Genomic DNA, 24,078 nt, shown 5'->3' on the forward strand with positions numbered 1-24,078 from the left:
TGTTGAGTGCAAATAAACTAGGAAATAGTTATTTCATTCAAAGGTTTCATTCCGATCAGAATAGAACATTTTTTCTTTTGCACAATGACAAAAAATGTTATGCACTTTAATTTCCTACTGGACTGCAAATGTAATGGCAAAGCCCTGTTTATTTCAGCCTGTTTGACTAGAATACACTTGGATGGTGTGAAATGTTATAATAGCTGCATTATATATATATATATATATATATATATATATATATATATATATATATAGAACATGAACACATGTCAGATGACATCATTACTTGTGTAGCATTGGTCAAGGATAAGAGTGTTTAATCGCAAGCATCTAAATGGATACTAGTCCAGAAAGTCCCAACAACTGTCCACTTTCCCCACCCCACCCCACCCCCATAGTATTCAGACTTCCTTTTATTCCCCCCAAGGCCAACCCTCTAATTCCCTGCAGTCCTGACTGACAACCTCTACAAACACCAACCTACTTTGGCCACTATCCTCTAACTGATGGCTCTACCCATGCCCCACTGCCTCCCCACATCAATAGGGACACATTACAATTTCCATGTCAATATGTCAAAATGAACTATTTGTCAATAATTGCTCAATATTATAGTTTGGTCTCATCAACAGATAAATGACATGTGCTAAATAAAGTCACTCAACTGAGTTAAAACGTACAAATTTAATAAAGCAAGCCAAAAAAACAGCTGGAATCTGCAGAGAAACACCAAAGTCAGTATGACCCTCTGGTTGGCTGCTATTCCTTTCTCATACTAATGTATTTGCTTGTGTCTTGCAAATCAATGTTTTCTTGCTGAAGCTTGCAGATATTTGAGGCATCTTTCTGACATTAACTGACTAATGTGGTTACAATTTTTAACAAAAGCAAGCTTGCTGAATGTGCTGAATCATGCAAAATGCCAATACTGATATGGTGGTTGTATTTGCAACTCAACGGCTCATTGCACTTTTAATAGTGCATTAAGGTAATGAAAGGGAGAATATTTTCTATTAAGTGTACTGAGGCAGTGAAATTTCATTTTGGTGATAATAATAATTGAGTAAGACTCAAAGGTTTCAAAGGTCTTTTATTGTTACGTGTGTAACAATTAAGGTATAGTGATATTCGAATCACGACTCATTGGTATAAATTTTTTTTAAATCATGCTATTATATTTGGTTTGGTCCCAGATGGAAAGCTAAAATAAGCATTAGTCCCTTGACTGTTGAAATTCTTCCTTACCCTCACATACTATGAACTAAGTGGAAACATGATTACATTTTAAGCTATTATTTGGGTTTTTATCATGTTTCTAAATACAAACTATTCAACCCACACCTTAGATATGAAAGCACATTTTAACACAGGAGCTCTAGATGGAAATGTCCCCTGGGGTACAGCTGATATTCAATGGCAATTATGTCAGTTTTAATATAGACAGGGAAGGATAAAAAATCATTTTGATTGCGGAAATAAAATTGCTAATAGTACGAAGTATGTACTTTATCCACAGGCACATTTCATATATGTTCTGTGGCTCAAACCAGCATCATGTCCTGGACCAGCCTTATTGAAGCAATGGCCAAGAAAGTGCACCAACTTTCTTATTTAGGATGTTTGGCATATCCCTAACAACTATGTTTGGCATATCCCCAAGAACTCTCACCAATTTCTACAGATGCGCTGTAGAAACCATTTTATTGGGATGCATCACAGCATGGGTTGGAAACAGCTCCATCCAGGACCGCAAGAAATTGCGGAGAATTGTGGACGCAGCTCAGACCATCACGCAAACCAACCTCTCTTCCATTTACTCCATCTACATCACACTGCCTCGGCAAGTACACCAGCATAATCAAGGATGAGTCTCACCCCGGACCCTCCCTCTTCTCCCCTCCCAACAGGCAAGAGGTACAGAAGTTTGAAAACGCATACCTCCAGATTCAGGGACAGTTTCTTCCCAGTTGTTATCAGGCAACTGAACCATCATAGAAAAGGGTCCTGACCTACCATCTACCTCATTGGAGACCCTCGGACTATCTTTAATCGGATTTTACTAGATTTTATCTCGCGTTAAACGTTATTCCCTTCATCCTGTATCTGTACACTGTGGACAGCTTGTTTATAATCATGTATAGTCTTTCCGCTGATTGGATAGCACTGGTTTAAGGTGAGTGGGGAGAGACTTAATAGGAACCTGAGGGGCAACATTTTCACACAGTAGGTGAAACATGTATAGAACAAGCTGCATATAGAACAAAGTGGTTGAGGCAGATACAATAACAAAATTAAAAGACATTCTGACAGGTACGTGGATAAGGTATAGTGTAGAGGGACATAGGTCAAACACGGGCAAATTGACTCATTTAGATGGGTGGCATGTACGAGTTAGGCCAAAGGCATAATTTCCATGCTTCATGACTGTTTAAAATAATTAAAGATCTTGAACAATTAAATAGGAAAGACCCATTTTCCTAAGCTGAGGAGTCAAGACAAGAGACATAGAAGGATTAGAGGACATCTGAAGAAAAATCTTTCAAGCCCTATGTTGATAGGGATTTGAAATATGAGAGGGTGGCATTAGCAGAGACCACTACATAATTAAGTGGCTGTAAGTGTACTTGAAAGTCATGATCTGCAGGCCTTTGGATCAAGTGCTGGAAGGTGATATTACACTTGGTCATTCTTTCTCGACACATATGGAGACAACCAACACAGATCTTAAGTCATTCTGTGTTTTGGTTCTGATTTCTGAATTGTCCACAAAGCTCAGATTGTGGAATTGAGAAAAGATTATGGGAAGACCTGATGGAAATCTTAAAGATTGAGAAAAGGTAGATGCATAAACATAGGTAAGTAAATAGTATAATAGCAAATATATAGGAAATTCAGGTTAAGCTTCTAATAAGTTAATCAGAAAAACAAAGATAGGTCTCAACTTTTGGTCTCAACTGGATGGGTGGTGGGCAGCCATGGCAGGGCTTGCACGCCATCACTTCCTACAGGGCAAAACCAAGTGCTTGCTGAAGTGACAGCAAGGCAACACTCCCAGACGAGTTCCATGCTTTCTAGGTTTGCTGTGAAAGGGAACATCGGTGTACCTTCTTTAGCCTCCATAACCTTCGGCAACATTCTAATTTCAGTCACCGAGGCCGATGTCAGAAGATCCATCCAGCCGATTATGTACTTGTGCGAACTAACTAACTGGAGATTGTGCAGACATCTACAACCTCTCAATACTAAGCTCCGAAGATCCAACCAACTTTTAAAGGACGTCAATAATGCAGGTGCCCATGAAGAGTAAGGTGACATGCCTCAATGACTATTGATAAGTGACACTAACATCCATGGTGATTAAGTGCTTTGAGAGGTTGGTTATCAACTGTCTTAGTAAGGACCTGGATCTATTACAATTCACCTTCCACCACAGTAGATCAACAGGGGATTCGATCTTGCTGGCTCCCCAATTTCCACTGGACCACTTGGACAATTAAAAAATGTCCATCAGGCTGTTGTTCAGCAACTACAGCTCGGCGTTTAACATCATTTAACACATTTGATCATTATTTCTATATGTGTGTTCTCTATCAAAGGTTCTCTATTGTACGCAGTCAATGTGGCAGAATAATGCTCTTTTAACCCAATTGAGTCATTAATCTAGGATCATCTGATCCATGACACTTATTTTGGCTCCTACTAATACAACTGTTATTCTCAGATACAACATCAGAAGGTTTTGCAGACGGTAATAAGATGGATGGTGTGTGATAGACAACAAATACACTCTCAGGCCTTGATGCCAGGTTAAGCCTGGTCATGCTGCACAATCCATGTGCAACGTATCTGAACAAGAAGGCAGTGTCATACCTTCTCAGCAGCAACATTTATCCTACTCAATGAGCTGAAGTAAAACTTTATTAAAAAATTGATAACAGCTGCTATGCACCGGACAACCAGCTGAGCCTGTCATTTCACTAAGATGCAGATGGTCCATCCAACAGTCATCGAAAATTTAGTTCAAGTGCAACAACCTTGACAGGAGATGGTTTTGACTCGATTTATGAGCTCAGTGTCTATCCATGCGCTTGCAATAGTTAAAGTAACAAAGGGATAAAGATGACAATGTGAAGATTATACTGGATCAGTTGTTCCCCATGCTGACTCACATAAAAACCATTTCAAACAGGGAAAAAACCATTCTGCAATAATCAGCGGGTTAGACCTTACATAAAGCAAATCAATGGAAAATAGATCTTTTAAATACTTGTGATTGACAATGGAAGCCTTCATTCATAAAAAGCCGAGTGATTATTTAAAGATGCATCACAAAGGTAAAACTGCAAACCAAAGCTCCCTCTGTGGGTGCAAGAGATCCCGCAGCATTTTTAAAAGAGAAGTGTTCTAATGAATATGTCTTCCTCAACTGGTATAAATTAACCAGTTATTTCTTACAAAGGGTATGGGATCTAAAACATTAACCCCATTCCCTTCCCACAGATGCTTTCTGACCTGCTGAATGTTTCCAGCATATTCTGATATTTATTTTAGATTTCAAGCATCTAAAGGTTCTCTTTGATTTTCAGTTTTAATCCTCCTATTGGACTTTGCAATGCAGAAATCTGTAACGATACTTTCTACAAAGCAGTGATTATACTTCAATCGTAGGCAGAGTATGCAATATTCTGGGCTGTCCTGGGGTTTTAAATACAAGCTCTTTTATCCACAGGCAGATGGGGCTTGTCAGCCTGGGAAGGCAGTCCATCTAGGAAAGGGAAAACTCTGATTTTAAAGTCATGGAAAAGGCTCCAGGAGTAAATCTCAAGAAAATCCAGAGTCGGAGCCCCTAAGGCAGTTCATCGTTGTCTACAACCTCGCTCTGGCAGCTCCTGCGACGGCGCTGGTGCCAAACTGTAACGGCCCTGCTGTTCGTTTGGATCGATCAACGACGTGGAGCGGGGGGGACGTGCTGCATGGGCAACAGCCTGTCCTCCATATGACATCGCCCAGGCTTGCATCCGACCAGGATGCATCACCCATGGTCAGTCATGACCGAGGGGGGGGGGGACTACTACTATCCATGGTATTTTAAAAGCAGACAGCATAACAGTAGAGCAAAAAGTCAATAAGCTGTCCTGTCTTGATTATAAACTATGCTTCTGCTCAGTATGGGAAAACCCATAATACTAAAAAATTAGCTAGTCTGGACTGCTTAAATATGAGAAGTATTCAACAGGTCAGGAGCATCTGTGCAAAGAGAAAGAGTTAACATTTCCATAGATGCTGTCTGACCTGATGAGTTTTCCAAGATTTTCTATTTTTATTTATTCCAAGGTCTGCAGTTTTTTTGATCAGTAAAACTTAATCAGTAGAGTGCTTTATTGTCAGTATCACAGGCAAAAGTACCACCCCGTCCTTCCACAAAAAAAATACATTCAAAGTCAAATTGTTCAAACCACATACACACGAAAGCAAAGATTTGCAAATCAGAGTCACACTCCTCACCATTATCTTCTAATGCCCCGTTACAGATTTAGGGGAAAAGGCGAGAACAAGTTCAGGTTTTAGTCATTTACTTCCACAGCAGCTATTATTTTAGAGTAATCTCGCATGCCCTCTGGTAGAAAGCTGGCTCCATTAGAAACATATCCCAGCCTGTAGCTAATAGTTTAATGAGAGAATCATCGAGAGACTGTTACGTGGCAAGAATATTTAATAGTACCACTTAAAAGACAATTTGGGATAAATCTTAATGATATCTCACAGGCACGTATTTCGTTAACATTTCCCAAGGAATTAAAGGAAGTAGGCAGTAAAAGGAAATTAATAAAGAGAAATGGAAGTAAAGAGCTTGGAAAAGTGTTTTTCAACCTCTGGTCTAGATAGCTGAAGGTATGATGGGGTAAAGATTGTACAAGGGCTAGATTTACAAAGTTCACAAACGTGCAGTCGTGGTAAATGGGGATTCGGAGTTGGAGCAAGGCAAAACAACAGCAAACGTTTTTAAACCAAGATATTCCTGGACCAGTGGTCCTGATGATCTGTCTACAAGGCACATAAACTTAATGTAGTTATATTCACAAACATCCAAATTTGTGCTAATCCCAATATCTTATTGCTAGTGATTTTTTTTTTAAATGGAACAGTTTTATATTGCCTTTAAGTCTAAAGAAAATTCTCACCTTGAAGACAAATCCATCTGGGCAGCTGTGCTCGTACTTGTAAGCTTTGTAAACTACCAGGAACACGATGCATGTGAGAAATGCCAGTGCAAAGAGAATGAGAACTGTAACCTGCAAAAGAATTACGACAGCATTATTTTAAGCAGATCACATTCTGTTGCAATTGGTCCCCAGATCCACGTTGTATGCAGAGAAATCATGCTTTCAAATTTACCCCTAACAGCATGTGCTGAAATGACAGATTGCCAAACTGAACATCCATTAATCAAGAGCAATAATGAGAAAAATATGAGGAAAAATGGCGCTAGTCATATTTCTCTACATTTGGAGGCTGCAATCAGCCTTGAGTGAAATATTAAATCATTTTTGTTAATATAAACTAATAATTTACCAGTTGTTGTTGAAGGGCCCCAAAGCCAGTTTCTGTCAGGTGCCCTCGACACCTGAGGACACCATAACCATTATGGCGCATAGCCATACATTTCAGGTGCAGAATGAACACACCACATTCAGCAGCAATTTATTTCTCGCCTCAATACCATGATGCTCTGAGAGTGTATTTTAAGCATGACTAACCGATCCTCTAACAGAGTGAGACATAATTACAATACTTACGGAATTCCATTAAAATGGAATTGAGAAGGACATTTGAAGGCAGTATAAAGAACAGAGTGACTGTTAATAATACAAATGTGCAATTTCTGCTGCTGCTAAGCATCACCTTTCCATGCTTCAAACAAACTAGGGTAATTGACTGTGAAATTATTCATATGGTTGAAGTCTTTGTTCAGTGCTGTGAACAGGTGCAGGTCACACTTTCCAAAGGTAGTTGGGTCCATTAGATCCAACATCTGGGTACTAATTCATAATTTATGTGACTCTCAATGGATTACATGGTTAACAAAGCCTGCTACAAACTCAATAAATAATAATAGATCTTGCAAAACCGAGGAAATCAATCTACGACAATTATTTAAACACTTAAAAGTAACGATTTTAAATAGAAAGTTCTGCTTTAAAAGTTTGAAGTTAATGAGCTGATCAATCCAGTATTTAACTTCACTGGCAGAAAAGAATTGTTTTCAAAATCAACCTGATCCATATCATTTGAGAGAATTTGAGTTATATTTTTAAATTGGAAATCTTGATAATTAACAAAAAATAAATAAAACAGGACCAGCAATTATGTGCTTTAAGGCTGAGCCGTAACTGTTTAGGATTTAGCAAAGAGTTGCATGGTATGTGGGAGAAATTAGAATCAAGACGCTCACGTGGAAATTTGTTCTTGGATCAAGTCAACATACTAAAGCAATATATTAACATTGATCACATCTCCATGGGGTCCCGCGGAACAGCCAAAGTGTCCACAAATTGTGCCATGACATGAGTGATGAATAAGACGCAGATGGTTGAAATATTGGATTATTGTCTTGCCTGATAGCAATATACCCACAGATGCACGTTTTGCTATTTTTAAGGAAGAAGGGTCCTGATCCAAAACGTCACCTATCCATTTTCTCCAGAGTTGCTGCCAGACCCGCTGAGTTACTCCAGCATTTTGTGTCTATCTTTGATATAAACAAGCATCAGCACATGGCACCTCGGGACTCGGGTCATGTGGAGACAGCTCACTGCCCATGTGGACCCAGCAGCACTACCTTCTGTGCCACCTCAGAAAAAATAACTTGGAAGATGGTTGGGAGATTCATGCAGAACAACTAGATATGGCATGGGGGGCTATTTCTCTGCATCCGTATTTGTCTAAAGCTAAACATTCATGTGTTGGTTTGACACTGCAAATGCAAGTTAGCCTCCCACGGTAAAATCATCAGCTACTGATGAATCTCCAGTGAAATTACTGAGACTTTTGTCCAGCCCAAGACAGTAAATCAAGTTGAAGTTATTTGTGATCATTCACTCATTGTCATTAGTTTGTAGCAGAAGTAGAGGCAGTGTAATGGCGGACCAAATGTGACTGAAAACACTGAAATGTTCCTATGTGTTCTCATTTACATTCATTCAAGTTAAGGCACCCAATTAAAGCTGATGTTTAGCACTATTAAATGGACAGAACACGTCAAGTCATTTTTTCAAACACAAAATCTCCTAACAATGTGCCCTCTTTTCGGAAGCTTTTCTTGTAGCTTTGAATCGCAGCACCACAGCTTTAAGGTTCAACTTGATGTCTTATGCTTTGTAACTTAGTAATTTTGTCCTTCATTTCCACTGATCACAATTTACAATGACTTTTCCTTTATGAATGCCCTGTGGTATTTGGATGAAGAAATAATGCAACCGTGTAACTCTGTCACCAATCCATCATGAATGAATGGCCAAGAACAAGTACAAATCTCATATCTGACTGCAAAAAGAACAGGTTTGATTGAAGTATTTAATAATGAGCACAGCTGCTGTGCATGACGTTTAGCATCACAGAATCGTTCTTTATGGTGCAATCCTGCAATTCCTCACTCATGCCCTGCAGCCCTCCAAATTGTATTGCCTTAAATGTCTGACCATTTCCCTCCTGGAAGCCCTGACTGACTTCACACCCCCAAAAGGCAGGAGATACCTGATGATAGCTACCCTTTGTGCGAAAAATAATTCCCTCCTTTTTTTCTGCTAGAATTAGAGTCATAGAGTCGTACAGCACAAAACAGGCCCTTCACCTCATAATGACCCACGCCACCTACCATGCCCATCTACACGAATCCTTACATTAGGTCCACAGTCATCTATGTACTTATCCAGATGCTTTTTGACGGTTGAGAGTATCTGTCTTCACTACCCCTTCATGCAGTGCATTCTAGAGTCTTAACCACACACTTTGTGAAAATATACTCCCTCATATCCCCTACACTTTACTGTAAGACTATGCCCACTTTTCTTGAACACCCCTCTGGGAAAAAAGATAATTACTATCTACTCTATCTTTTCCCCTCATAGATTTACATATCGCTGTCAGGTCACCCCTCAGCTCCTCCATTCCAAGGAAAACAACCCAGCCTATAGTCTCCCCCTCTCCCCTGCACCTTCCATAGAAATCCCTCCCTCTGGTTTTACATTCCACTCCTTTCCTTATCTGACAATCTTTTGACTCCTTTTCACCTCTTGGCTTTGTCATTTATTCCACCCATCAAAACACCGCGCCTGTATCCACCTATAACTGAGTCACTCCAGTACTTTGTGTCTTTTTTTGTAAATCAGCATCAGCAGTCCCTCGTGTCCACCCATCACTTGCACGGCTTTGTCCCAACCCCATATCTCCTTTCCATCTTTCTGCCCCCCCCCAACTCCTATTAGTCTGAAGGTGGTCCTGACCCGAAACATGGTCTGTCCATTCAAGCTGTCTGACCCATTGAGTTTCTCCAGCTCTTTGTCTTCTGCTCAAGTTTCCAACATCTGCAATTTGTGTCTCCAGTCTCTCCTTATGATTGAAATGCTCCTATCAAGGCAACATCCTCATGAATCTCTTCTGCAACCTCCCCAGGAAATCAAAGCTAAATGTGAGCGCAGGAGAGTCGAACAAAATATTAATAACCAAGTAAATCTCCCTAAAAACTTTGAGGTTACTGCGCTAACTTATGTCCATTATTATATTTAATGCCCAAAAGTGGAGAAGGACTGGAACTCAATCTCTAGAATTAAAAAATACCACCTACTCAGCCTTGGCTGAAACCTAGTGATTAAGCCTGGCATGCTCATTTAATCACCTGGCACTGTGTGTTATTCGTTAAAGGTTTATAACAAATGCAATCTTGTTTCCACCCCCTCATCCTGTCAAGCTAGTGTTCACTTTAGTTCCACTTGGATTTTCATCTCTATTAAACCACATCTCAAGATAATTTAAAATTATTTTTCAAGTCTTCAAATTATTTCCAACCTGGCAGAAGATGCCTACAGCTCCACAGTAGTTGGCAAATCCATCCCGCCAATCCAGCAAACACTTGTTTGTATGTACGGGCTGTATACAAGTTAGGTACTCATAAGATGGGGAGGGACTGTGGGTGAAAGGTTTACAGGGATATGGGCCAAATCCAGGCCGGTGGGACTAGTATGGATGGGGCATCTTGGTCAGCATGGGCAAGTTGGGCCAAAAGGCCTGGTTCCATTGTGTACGAGTCTATGACACTACAGAATAGCCTCATGATTCGCCCTGACTACAGAACAGTAAACCTCTCCAGCTCCTCACAACTCTTGGCAGCACCTCCGGGAATCCATTTCTGTTTTTTTTTTAGTTTTAGAGATTCAGCATGGAAACAGGCCCTTCAAGCCCCGCCGACCACCAATCACCCTAGGAACCAGTTACAGAAGTCAATTGACCTACAAATCTGCACATCTTTAGAATGTGGGAGGAAACAGGAGCACCCGGAGAAACGGTTATGGTTATTTAGTAGCCACTGACCTCCAGGTTTCCAATTTGTCACTCCATACTCCCAGAACAATGCAAAGTTTAAAGTCTAGCACAATATCATCAGTGCTAATTATTATGAAGTTTCTCTATGGTATCTGAGGGAGAATTATGAATTATTCATACATACAGCGTGGAAACAGACCCATCGACCTATATTGCCCATACCGACCAACATGACCCATCGACTCTAGTTCCACCCACCTGCGTTTGGCCCACATCCCTCAAAACCTATCCCTGTATTTGTCTAAATGTTTCTTAAACATTGCGATAGTACCTGCCTCAAATACCTCCTCCAGCAGCTCGATCGATATACCCACCACACTTTGTGTAAAAAAGTTACCCCCTCAGCTTCCTATTAAATCTTTCTCCGTTCATCATAAACCTATGTTCTCTGGTTCTCGACTCCCCTGCTTGGGCAAGAGACTCTGTGTGTTTACCCAATATGTTCCTCATAATTCTGTACACTTCTATAAGATCACCCCTCATCCTCCTGCACTCCAATGAATTGATTCCTAGCCTGCTCAACCTCGCCCTATAGCTCAGGCCCTTTGAACCCTTCTCTGAACCCTAATAATGTGTTGCCAAAACGAGACTGCAAGTAACCTGGGATGTAACAATACTGCAGGGTTGGTTCAGACTGCCCGAGACCAGTGAGAAACGAAAGGAACTCCCATATAGGGGGAGTGGCAATGAGTTATTAAATACCACAGAGATAAACCATTCAGAAAGAGACACAATTTCAAATAGTAATGGGGAACCAATGGAAAGAAAGGGAAGGTAACATTCAAGGAGCTGAGAAGTACAACCAGTCATTGCCTGCTTTTTCTTTGTCTTCTACGAATATATCGCTCTGAGACCGTGTAACCACAGGGCCTGAATAAAAGGTTTTAAATGCTACCACTGGACTTAAGAGTATCGTCAAGAATTCAACGATCTAGCAGTATCCCAAATCACATCCGAGATCGGTGTCAAATATTTCTTATCATCCAAGATATATTAGAAAACTTGTGTAAAACATTTATCCGGCCCCTGAAGCAGCAGTGATCTGATCCTAGATCTTATCATGAAACAGTCACCATGGGGCACACAGAACTACTGTCAGATTGATGCCATGTGATGCAAACCATATGCACTGCTGTCTGGCTTTAGGGTGTGCCACAGCTGGGTTTCTGTGTATGCCAGTATCACCATGATCAATCCAGCAATGTCACACAGGCTGCCTGGCCGCAACAGATTCCAGCGGGGGTGCTGGGGCCATTGAAAATTCATTATGGAAAATTGTGATTTCCTTCCAGTGAATCACTGTGTTTATTGTGCAAATATAGCATGCATTGTGCATATATACATCTTCATTTTCCTGTTTACATTTGTATTTCCCATTACTGCTGGGCATCGATCAATTCACCGATTGTTCTGTGGAGCAATTCAAAAGACAATTGGTCTTCTATTCACATGGTGTGTAGGCAGGAACTGCAGATCTTGGTTTATACCAAAGATAGGCATAAAATGCTGGAGTGACTCAGCAGGTCAGGCAGCATTTCTGGAGAAAATTGGGGTGATATTTCGGGTCAGAATCCTTATAGGCTGATAGTAGAAGGGCAGGTGGGGGAGGAGGGGGTGGGGAGAGGGGGTGGGGGGAGGAAGGGTGTGGTGGTTGTAATAAACTGGAGGCAAGAAAAGGCCAGAATAAATTAGGGCCTTGTATCCCTCTTGTTATCACACCTTCCCCCGCCAACAATGGGCCATTATGGATTCCACCGTTGCTGAGGTCATCTGTTGCCGGCCCTGATTTGTTCTGGCCTTTTCTCGCCTCCAGTTTATTCCCCCTCACCCCCCACCTCTCCTTTCAATCTGAAGAAGGGTTACGACCTGAAATGTCACCTATTCTTCTTCTCCAGAGATGCTGCTTGACCAGCTGAGTTATTCCAGCATTTTGTATCCAGCTTCTTTTATTCTCTTGGTATCAACTCGTTCACTCATCCTGAGGATAAATCTGATCATACATATTAGCTGCATTGTTCTGTTATCGGATCACATAAATATTTTGAAACTGGACCAGATAGCCAAATATATATCAATAAATCTATGATAGCAGCAAATATATCTGAGCTTTATACCTAGCAAATCCTTTTAAATTAATAAAATTGAAATTATCCAGTAATTGATTCAAAATCATAAATAACACAGGCGATTGGCAATATTTGGGCAGCATAGTGGTGCTGTAGATATAGTGCAGCTTCCTCACAGCTCCGGTGAACTACATTCAATTTAGATCTCCAGTGGTGTCAGTGTGGAGTTTGCACAATCTCCTGATCACCTGGGTTTCCCCCTGGGTGCTCCAGCTTCTTCCCACAATCTAGATGTGGTGATTGCAAGTTAATTGGCCAGTAAATTACCCTATGTGGGTGGATGGCAGGAGACTGGAAGTAAATGGGCATGTGGGCGAGCAGGGATTGCAGGAAATCAAGTGGGGAATGCAACTGTTCTTGGAGTTGGCAAAGACTTGACGTTCACAAGTTATAGGAGTAGAATTAGGCCATTTGTCCCATCGAGTCTACTCCGCCATTCAATCATGGCTGATCTCTGCCTCCTAATCCCATTTTCCAGCCTTCTCCCCATAACCCTTGACACCCGTTCTGATCAAGAATTTGTCTATCTCTGCCTTAAAAATATCCACTGACTTGGCCTCCGCAGTTCTCTGTGGCAATGAGTTCCACAGATTAACTAACCTCTGACTAAAGAAGTTCTTCCTCACCTTTCTAAAAGAGCACCCTTTAATTCTGAGGCTATGACCTCTGGTCCTAGACTCTCCCACCAGTGGAAACATCCTTTCTACATCCACTCTATCTATGCCTTTCATTATTCGTCATATGCTAACCCACTAATTCCTGGAATCATTCTTGTAAACCTCCTTTGGACCCTCTCCAGAGCCAGCGCATCCTTCCTCAGATTTGGGGCAAAAATCTGCTCACAATACTCCAAATGCGGTCTGACCAGCACCTTATGCATGGACGATGGGCTAAATGTCTTCCATGTTATAGAAACAATGAGAACTATGAGAGAGCAAGAATAATTAAATGGAAAACAGGCCCCATGGTTTTTTGGATTTGGAGGACCGATGCATCACAGTTCTTCTGTTCAACATCCATAAGAAAACGATTGACTTGATGGAGAGCATGATGAGCGATGGCCTATCCATGACAGCTTCAAAGCAGCTTGACCAGTTGTTAAAGCACTGTGGATTTCACATGCAGTCTTACTAACTGAAAACAAGAAAGACTTATTTCAAATTAAAATTGTTTTTCCAGCAAGGGTTATCTTTCAGCCATGATATTTTGACAAATATGGCATTCATGTGCTTAAACTTCCAATGGGGAATGATCAGACATCAAGTCTGGTCATTAACCACTCATGTTGATAACCTATCATTTCTCTCCCTCGCCTCTTTCTTACTTTGTTAATACTATTGTGATTAGTTGTACTCTGTATTTCCAATTTTTATGGTCTGCAATCAAAAAAGCACCACCTGAAAGCACAGATAATGAATGGGATGAAAAGGTATTAAAAGGAAGAAACACATGGGTGGAGATGTTGATCAAACTGGCCATGCTAATGAAATGTACAATTATATAGCAGCCAACAGGAGGAATAATATGAATAAATCACAGGCTTGTCAAAATAAACAAAATCAGTGCTGGTCTAGAAATGATAGAGCAAAGACTTGTTAGAATGATTCCAGCAAGGAGAGAAAGGTGGAATGATGTTAATCTTAGATGCTAGAGAAGATGGGAATATTAATACTGAGAGTTCGATATCACAAGATATTTTAATCCCTGTATTTTAGGAAGCATGTGAGTTTCTCAGCACAGTTGGTTGCATTAACAAGCAACATGTCAATGCCTGATAACATATATCAGATCTCATCGCTATTTTAGTTTTCTGTAGTGAATCTGGTGCCTCATGTCATCCTCATGAACATACAGCAGCATTTGCAAAAAAGAACAAATGGAAGAACAATTTGCTCCAACTGAAAGACTGAAAGTAAGAACACTGAATCATTTAAGAACTGGTTGGATGGTGTAATGGGAGGACTAAAGGGTCTATCTGAATCAATTGGTCGGAAGGTTGCCCTCACTAGTTTCATCTTCTGACTTAATAATAAGTAGTTTTGTCTGTATGCATAATTTACTCGTTCACTTCACAACTCAAACAACTTAAAAGCCTTGATAGTAAACTACGGGTACAATATTGAGTATCAAGTGACAGATGGCAGTATATGCTGGAAGATAATGGCAAGTTTTTTTTTTTTAAACACCTCAGGGAGTAGAGAGTTAAATAAAATACTTCAAGAGCAAGGAGAAAAATAGCAAGATCAAGAAAAAGTGGTTGAATAATGAGGTCGGAACAAACCCAAAGGCTAAAAAGAATCATTATTTTTATAAATAAGAAATCATCAATAGAAAGGAATAGGCCTCACATCAAAGTCAATTGAGGGTAATTGAAAATAAATCAGCAAGAGAATAGCATAGAACATAAGAATCAGAAGCACAAGTAGGCCAACCGTACTCTGTGTCTGTTCCACCTCTCAATAAGATCATTGTTGATTTTTTATCTTAGTCCCATTATACTGCACTAATCACATATCTCGTGTTAATCTTATCTAAGTCTATCAATCACTGCTTTAAATATGTTCAAGAAGGAACTGCAGATGCTGGAAAATCGAAGGTACACAAAAATGTTGGAGAAACTCAGCGGGTGCAGCAGCATCTATGGAGCGAAGGAAATAGGCAACGTTTCGGCCCGAATCTTTGCCTATTTCCTTCGCTCCATAGATGCTGCTGCACCCGCTGAGTTTCTCCAGCATTTTTGTGTACCTACTGCCTTAAATATACTGTGGCAGCTGAATCTCCACAATTCTCCAAAGATTAGCCACCCTCTGAGTGAAAACATTTCTTCTCACCTGTGTCTTGCATGACCAATCTTTATTTTGAGACAGCATTCTATCTATGCTTCATAGTCATAGAGTCATAGTGCACAGAAACAAGCCCTTTGCCCCAATTGCACATGCCAACCAAGGAGCCCCATTTATACTAGTCCCACCTGCCCGTGTTTGGGCCATACCCATCAAAACCTTTCCTGTACATAGACTTTAACTATACAATATGGAAACAGACCTTTATTTTATAGAGTCTTAGAGAGCCATTGTTTCTTTTAGTGAAGACAGATACACTGATCTTCAGTTTAATTTATCTGCCATTCCCTTACTCCCCAGTATAATTTATCTGCCATTCCCTTACTCCCCAGTATAATTTCTCAGGTCTCAGTCTCTATGGGACCCAAATGAACTTATGTTAATCTTTTCCTTTTTACATTTTCATAAAGCTCATGGTATGTTATATAGTTCTAACCACCCTACTTTCCATTTCTATTTTTTTGCTTTTTTATCAGTGCATTATATGCAAATAGAATTTGAAAGAAAGTTTGGTCCTCCTTTATTGAAACCTGAAATGTTCTAAATCCCCAGGCTTACTGTTTTCCAGCAAAGTTACACTTTCCTCCACATAAGTTTTCATGATTATTGTACTACAGATAACCAACCCTCTTTATAACGGGCCATAGAGGGGGCAAAGGTGCCCGTTATTGATGAAGGGATTCACTTCAACCACTCTGTGAGACAACGAGTTTTCAAATACAGTTATTTTTTACAGCTAAAAATGTATTTATGTTACTGCAAGCTAAAATACTAAAGGCCGTTTGTTACATTGTTTAATAGAGTATCATTGCACAAGTTCCAATCGAAGCAATTGCTTGCCATTTTCAACAGCCTCCCGTAGTGTTGCTCGCAGCCTGTGTTCTGAAAGAGACAGTGGTGTCTGATTACTGTGGGGACGTCTGTCCACTAAAACTGCAATCCGTTAAAAAGAGGTTCGTAGACTGTTTCAGGTTACATCTGATTTATACTGCAGTCTACACTGCCATCGCTGTTTCTAATAATATTGCTTACAACCATGCAGTCAGAGTGTCACTATTATTACAGATTAAAAGCACTAGTGGAGTCCCATGAAGATCAATGTTACATTCCATGTCATTGACAAGGATGATTCAATATAAAAGAAAATGCACTTTCTTGTCTTTCATCAGATTGATTAATCTTCACTTAGAACAGAGTATCCTGTTACAGTTCCCTCATGTGCGGATGATATTTGGAAGCCCTCAGTTCACCATGGCAGGCTCCTGTAGTGAAGTCTTTTTACTCCAGTAAAGTATTGACTGGAATAGCTCAAGGACCTCAAAATAATGAAATGATTTATTGCAGTTCCTCTAGCACTTTGTGGTTTACTCAAATCATCATTCTCCTGGGGAATTAGTTATCTCAAGCTAAGACCAAGACCAGAGACTTTGAAAATCAAAAAAAATGGGCAAGTCATTGAGGCTGAGAATTCTATTAATTGAACTCTCAACATCTTAGAAGTGTATTGATATGACTTTCATTTCAACTTTGATACAGTGCAGCAAGATATTGGCATGAAGCCCAGCGATCCAAAAGGTTGTCTCTCAAGCACATATTGCCAAGAATTATGCCAATGCTAGCCTCCATTTTTTTACATTCTCAGCGATGTAAAATTAATAATAGAAATGGTAACACACGGAAAAAATACTGGAATGCAATAATTATATGCCAGACCTTTCGAACACAGGATGGAAGTTTTTAATTAGTTCCTTCTTTAAAATAATTATTCTTCCAAATTTAAGCTGAGATCATCAATGTGAATCACAAGTAGGGTAATAACAGCACACTTTCAAGACTACATTTACTGTACTCAGCAGATGCTGATTAATATTATAGATTCAAACAAGAACACATTAAATTTCTAACAAACAGATGTGCTGTCCCTATGGAATTCACAGGAAAACCTCATATGGTATATAGGTCATTCTGATACACAGCCGGATCTACAGTCAAGAGATGCGAAAAATCATTCTCTTCTTCCAACCCACCTATTCCCAACCAGTAAAATGATAGGCATATTTCAAGAGCATCTGGAATTAAAGTTGCACTGGAGATGATAAATTAAGGTAAAGGTAAAATTCAAACAATCTGTATATTTCCAGTAAAATTCCACAAATTTAGCTCCCTATCTGTCCGTGGTTAATACCCCATGAGAAAAGGCCACCGTTTGGCCTACTGACAGGAGGAAAAAGCTATAGGAATAAATAAATTAACTTTCCTTGCATAATCATAGCTGAACCTCAACCTCAATTTCCCAGTCTTTCTCACACCAGTTATCTATCACCTGGAAGGAAATTCTTCATGCTCAGGCACAGTTAAAGTTGCTTTCAGAGTTAGCAATAGACAATAGACAATAGGTGCAGGAGTAGGCCACTTGTCCCTTCGAGCAAGCACCGCCATTCAATGTGATCATGGCTGATCATCCCCAATCAGTACCCCGTTCCTGCCTTCTCCCCATATCCCCTGACTCCGCTATCTTTAAGAGCACTATCTAGCTCTCTCTTGAAAGTATCCAGAGAACCGGCCACCACCGCCCTCTCAGGGAGAGAATTCCACAGACTCACAACACTGTGTGAAAAAGTGTTTCCTCGTCTCCGTTCTAAATGGCTTACCCCTTATTCTTAAACTGTGGCCCCCTAGTTCTGGACTCCCCCAACATCAGAAACATGTTTCCTGCCTCTTGCGTGTCCAACCCCTTAATAATCTTATATGTTTCAATAAGATTCCCTCTCATCCTTCTAAACTCCAGAGTAGACAAGCCCAGCCACTCCATTCTCTCAGGATATTGGATCGAAAACCATGAATTTTCTGCCAAGATGTACGAAGGCAGTGTTGCTGAGGCCATTTAGGCTGTCAATCCTGATGTGTTCCATTGAGATGGAAGGGCCAGGATTTGAGTGTCTTTCTGGTGTGAAAGTAAATTGGGGCAATTTGACTAATTACGATAAAAGGTGGCAAGATCAATCTCTTCCCATCCCAACATGTTTAAAACAGGGCCTTTGTCATTTTCAAATGTTGTGAAAAATCAATGCATCTGGCAGAAATATTCAGCAGAGAGTGCAGAACATTGCATCATGGCCTCTTGCATCCCACTACCTCCCTCCCTCACACTGAAGATGTTCCCAGGCCCTGGGCACAGAATCAATTTAATGAACAATGTAGAGCCTTAACAATGAGAGCAGATTGTGCCCTCTTTCACACACTAGTTGTTTCTAGAACCTATTATCATCACAGTAAATGTAGGACTGATTCATAAAAGCAGAGTGCTCACATAGGAACAGCTGGTCATGAAATTACAGTACATCCCACCTACCCATTAATTTAAATGAAGAGATCCAGACCTGTGATTTAGCCACAGGGTGTTTTATGAGCACTGTTCCTGAAAATGGACACTTGATTGAAAAAGTAAGGTCTAACCGAATCAGGTCTCATCAATTGCTGATATCAGATTAAGGTAACCTAGCAACTGGACCAGCTGTTCTACGTCAGCAAAATGCAACCCATCCTTCCCTCTCTGTGTTATGACTTCCTGTCAATTTAATTTCCTTCATTTAGAGACCAATGCACCCGACAGTTTTCAATTTCTTGAAAGTAGTGGGCAGGCAAATGTACATGAATGTTCTTCATGTTAATTTCCAGAAACATTTGAACATTTCATTTAAAAAGACAGAACAAGGCAGATTATTAACGTGGGGTCTGGCTGGGAAATTGGCTGAGTAACAGGAGACAGAGTGCAGAGATAATGGACAAGTACTCAGACTGGCAGCACCAATCTGACCAGATTAGAGGCATCAAGTGAGAATCTGCGTTGAGGCCGTATCCATTCAAAATATTTCCAGTTTCTAAGTTGGCTGATGAGGTAAAGACATTCTAAGCAGTACAGGTGGAAGTAATAATTTACAAAGTAATAATAATAAATTAAGGAAAATGGCAAAAAAATCCATGACACATGGATTGCAATGTAGGCAAATAAGAGCACCCAAGGATGCAGTGGAGTACTTTCTAAATGGTGAAAAGATAGGAGCTGGGGAGGTTTAAAGAGATTCAGTGATTTCTTCCTGCATATTCATTAAAAGGCCACGTGTGGGATATCATAAATAGGCTCACAGAATGCTGGCCTTCATATCCAAAGGGCAGACATACTTGGGACAAAGTTCTGCCACGGTGACACAGACACACCTGGAGTTCCATGAACAAATATGGGCACTGCATTTTAGGACGGATATATTCACCTTAAAGGATGTGGCATATAGATTTACCAAAATGCAATCTGGACAAAACAAAGGAAGTTAAACAAAGGGAAATTGCATTCTCTTGAATTTAAAAAGATTTATGAATGACTTGCTTTCAGTTTTTAAGATATTAATATAAACTAGACCAAGTGGGACCCGTTGGGTCCCGTCCCCTCAACGTGCGATTGGGGGGGGCGGCCGTGCGGCATCAAACACTAACCACCCCCACACACAAACACACTAACCCCCCCCCCCATTGATATTATATTAATATTATAATTAATATTAATTAATATTTATTTAAGAGAGAGACAGAAGGAACTGCAGATGCTGGTTTACCAAAAAAGACACAAGGTGTTGCAACTCAGTGGGGCAGACAGCATCTCTGGAAGATGTGGATAAGTGACATTTTGGATCAAGAGCCTTCTTCAGATTTATTTAGTTAGTTAGATTTAAATCCCACAGATGCCTTAGAGGGACTTGAACACCTCTCTGTGGTTCCCTGCACTATCAAGCACAAAGTTTACTGATCAGGAACATTGACCTGTGGAGTAAATCTGACAATTCCACTTTGGAAAATATCCAATGCTGAAATGTTGCAGTAAATTAGTGGCTTTGGCACAAAGTGACCATGGGGCACTTGGAACCCTCAGTGTCAAAGGTGGATGGTGCTGCTTATAGTATAAGAGATCAGTTCCCCATCTGCTTGCTTCCATTCACATTCTGGAACCTGGTCTATGGTTCTCTTCAAACTGATTTTCCATTGTTTGTTTATAATCATGACACAAATCCAAATTGAAGTCTGTTCATCTAAATATATTAAACCTGGGAGCTTTGTCTAACATCAGTCAGGTTCTGGGACCTTTACAAATGTAGTGTTGATGTCAAATGTACAGTGGCTTGCAAAAGTATTCATACCCCTTGAACTTTTCCACATTTTGTCACGTTACAACCACAAACGTAAATGTATTTTATTGGGATTTTATGTGATAGACCAACACAAAGTGGTGCATAATTGTGAAGTGGAAGGAAAATGATACATGGTTTTCAAATTTTTTTACAAATAAAAAACTGAAACGTGTGGCGTGCAAAAGTATTCAGCCCCCCTGAGTCAATACTTTGTAGAACCACCTTTCACTGCAATTACAGCTGCAAGTCTTTTGGGATATGTCTCTACCAGCTTTGCACATCTAGAGACTGAAATTTTTGCCCATTCTTTGCAAAATAGCTCAAGCTCAGTCAGATTGGATGGAGAGCGTCTGTGAACAGCAATTTTCAAGTCTTGCCAGAGATTCTCAATTGGATTTAGGTCTGGACTTTGACTGGGCCATTCTAACACATGAATATTCTTTGATCTAAATCATTCCATTGTAGCTCTGGCTGTATGTTTAGGGTCGTTGTCCTGCTGGAAGGTGAACCTCCGCCCCAGTCTCAAGTCTTTTGCAGACTCTAACAGGTTTTCTTCCAAGATTGCCCTGTATTTGGCTCCATCCATCTTCCCATCAACTCTGACCAGCTTCCCTGTCCCTGCTGAAGAAAAGCATCCCCACAGCATGATGCTGCCACCACCATGTTTCACAGTGGGGATGGTGTGTTCAGGGTGATGTGCAGTGTTAGTTTTCCGCCACACATAGCCTTTTGCATTTAGGCCAAAAACTTCAATTTTGTTCTCATCTGACCAGAGCACCTTCCTCCACATGTTTGCTGTGTCTCCCACATGGTTTGTGGCAAACTGCAAACAGGACTTCTTATGGCTTTTTTTCAACAATGGCTTTCTTCTTGCCACTCTTCCATAAAGGCCCGATTTGTGGAGTGCACGACTAATAGTTGTCCTGTGGACAGATTCTCCCACCTGAGCTGTGGATCTCTGCAGCTCCTCCAGAGTTACCACGGGCCTCTTGGCTGCTTCTCTGATCAATGCTCTCCTTGCCCGGCCTGTCAGTTTAGGTGGACGGCCATGTCTTGGTAGGTTTGCAGTTGTGCCATACTCTTTCCATTTTCGGATGATGGATTGAACAGTGCTCCGTGAGATGTTCAAAGCTTCGGATATGTTTTTATAACCTAACCCTGCTTTAAACTTCTCCACAACTTTATCCCTGACCTGTCTGGTGTGTTCCTTGGGCTTCATGATGCTGTTTGTTCACTGATGTTCTCTAACAAACCTCTGAGGCCTTCACAGAACAGCTGTATTTATACTGAGATTAGATTACGCACAAGTGGACTCTATTTACTAATTAGGTGACTTCTGAAGGCAATTGGTTGCACTGGATTTTATTTAGGGGTAACAGAGTAAAGGGGGCTGAATACTTTTGCATGCCACACTTTTCAGTTTTTTATTTGTAAAAAAATTTGAAAACCATGTATCATTTCCCTTCCACTTCACAATTATGCGCCACTTTGTGTTGGTCTATCACATAAAATCCCAATAAAATACATTTATGTTTGTGGTTGTAACGTGACAAAATGTGGAAAAGTTCAAGGGGTATGAATACTTTTGCAAGCCACTGTATTATAATGGAGCAGGTCAATGAATTAACTTCCCTTCACATTCCAAAACTGACCTTTTTGTCCCGGGCCTGCTCCACTGTCAGTGTGAGGCCAAACTCAAATTGGAGGAACAGCACCTTTGGGCAGCTCTTGGGCAGCTTACAACCCACGATTTGAACATTGATTTCTTTAATTTCAAGTAACGCTTTCATTCGCTCCTTTTCCCCCCCATCCCCCACCCTATCCACTCACGCATAGCCCCCAACTGCACAGGCGCAGCTAGAGAGGGAGAGGAAGGGGGGTAGAGATGGAGGGGGAGAGGGTAGAGATGGAGGGGGAGAGGGTAGAGAGGGAGAGGGGTAGAGAGGGAGGATAGAGGTGGGGAGGGGGGTAGGGAGGAAGAGGGAGTGGTAGGACATGATGAGAGTTTTAGTAATAGTATAGATAGACATATATAGATATAGACAGATAGATAATCAAAAGAAAAAAAGAAAAGAGCCATCTGGTCCTAAATTACCCTGCCATTCACTTAAATCATGATTGAGCCTCTGTTCAGCTCCATTTTCCAACACTTACTCCATAACCCTGGCTGTGCTTAATGTCTAGAAACCTATTGATTTGTGTTTTGACTGAACACATCAACTGAGCTTGCACAGGCCCTTGTTATGTCACCACCAGATAGAATCAATTTCTCCTCATCTCAATCCAAAACAGCATACCTCTTCAAAACTTGACAACTCTACCAGGGGAAAGATCTTCCCTGCATCTAATCTGCCATGATCTTTCAGAATTGTGTACGTTTTGGTGCAAATGTATTCACACAGTGTAAATACAGGCCCTTCGGCCCAACTTGCCCTTTCCAACCAACATGTCCCATCAACAGTAGTCCCACCTGCCTGCGTTTGGCCCATATCCCTCTAAATCTGTCATATCCATGTACCTGTCCATAAATGTTCGAATACTATCTCTCTAAATCACCTTTTCAGCAGTTTCTTCCATACACTCACCTCCATCTGTGTAAAAAAAATTACTCCTTTGGTTCCAATTAAACTATCACCTGAAACCTATGTCCTCTGGTCCTCGATTCCCCTACTCTGGGCAAGAGAGTCTGTTTGTTCACCCAATCTATTCCTCTCATGATTTTGTACACCTCTATAAAATCACAACTCATCCTCCTGCACTCCATGGATTAAAGTCCTAACCTGTTGAACCTCTCCCTATAGCTCAGGCCCTCAAGTCCTGGCAACATCCTCATAAATCTTCTCTGCACCCTTTCCAGCTTGACAACTTACTTCCTGTAACGGTGCCCAGAATTGAACACAATACTCTAAATATGCCCTCCCAACGTCTTAAATAACTGAAACATGACCTTCCTACTTCTGTACTTTATACTCTGACTGATGAAGTCCAATGTGTGTTTTCCTCTAATTATTCTAAATTCGGGGCTACAGTCCCATTCTATTCAATCTCCCCTCATTTGGCAAACTTCCCTATACCAGCATAGCGAATACAAACCAACCTTCCCTGGAACCAGTCCAATGAATACAAGATCACCATCTCAAGAACCAGTCTAATAAATACAATCCCTGGAACTAATTTTGTGAACTGCAATGTCATGTGTCATTGTTGTTATCTTGAGTCTTTTGGTTATTTGTTTGAAACTCACTCATCATATGCAAAAGATCATTTCACTTCCAAGTTATCCAAAGGTTCGAAGGTTCATTTATAGTCACATACACCAATTGGTGT

At 40.6% G+C, this 24,078-nt stretch overlaps 1 protein-coding gene across 2 annotated transcripts in view; it reads right to left on the minus strand.

Moving 5' to 3' along the window:
* Nucleotides 1-24,078, minus strand: part of nsg1 (neuronal vesicle trafficking associated 1) — a 52,463-nt gene that overhangs the window by 4,127 nt on the left and 24,258 nt on the right. For both annotated transcript variants that reach the window (XM_033021326.1, XM_033021334.1), the window contains exon 4: nucleotides 6,186-6,296. In XM_033021326.1, the coding sequence (XP_032877217.1) occupies nucleotides 6,186-6,296 (111 nt within the window). The remainder of the gene's footprint in view (nucleotides 1-6,185; nucleotides 6,297-24,078) is intronic.

Source organism: Amblyraja radiata, chromosome 1, assembly GCF_010909765.2.
Source record: "Amblyraja radiata isolate CabotCenter1 chromosome 1, sAmbRad1.1.pri, whole genome shotgun sequence".
NCBI classification, from domain to species: Eukaryota; Metazoa; Chordata; class Chondrichthyes; order Rajiformes; family Rajidae; genus Amblyraja; species Amblyraja radiata.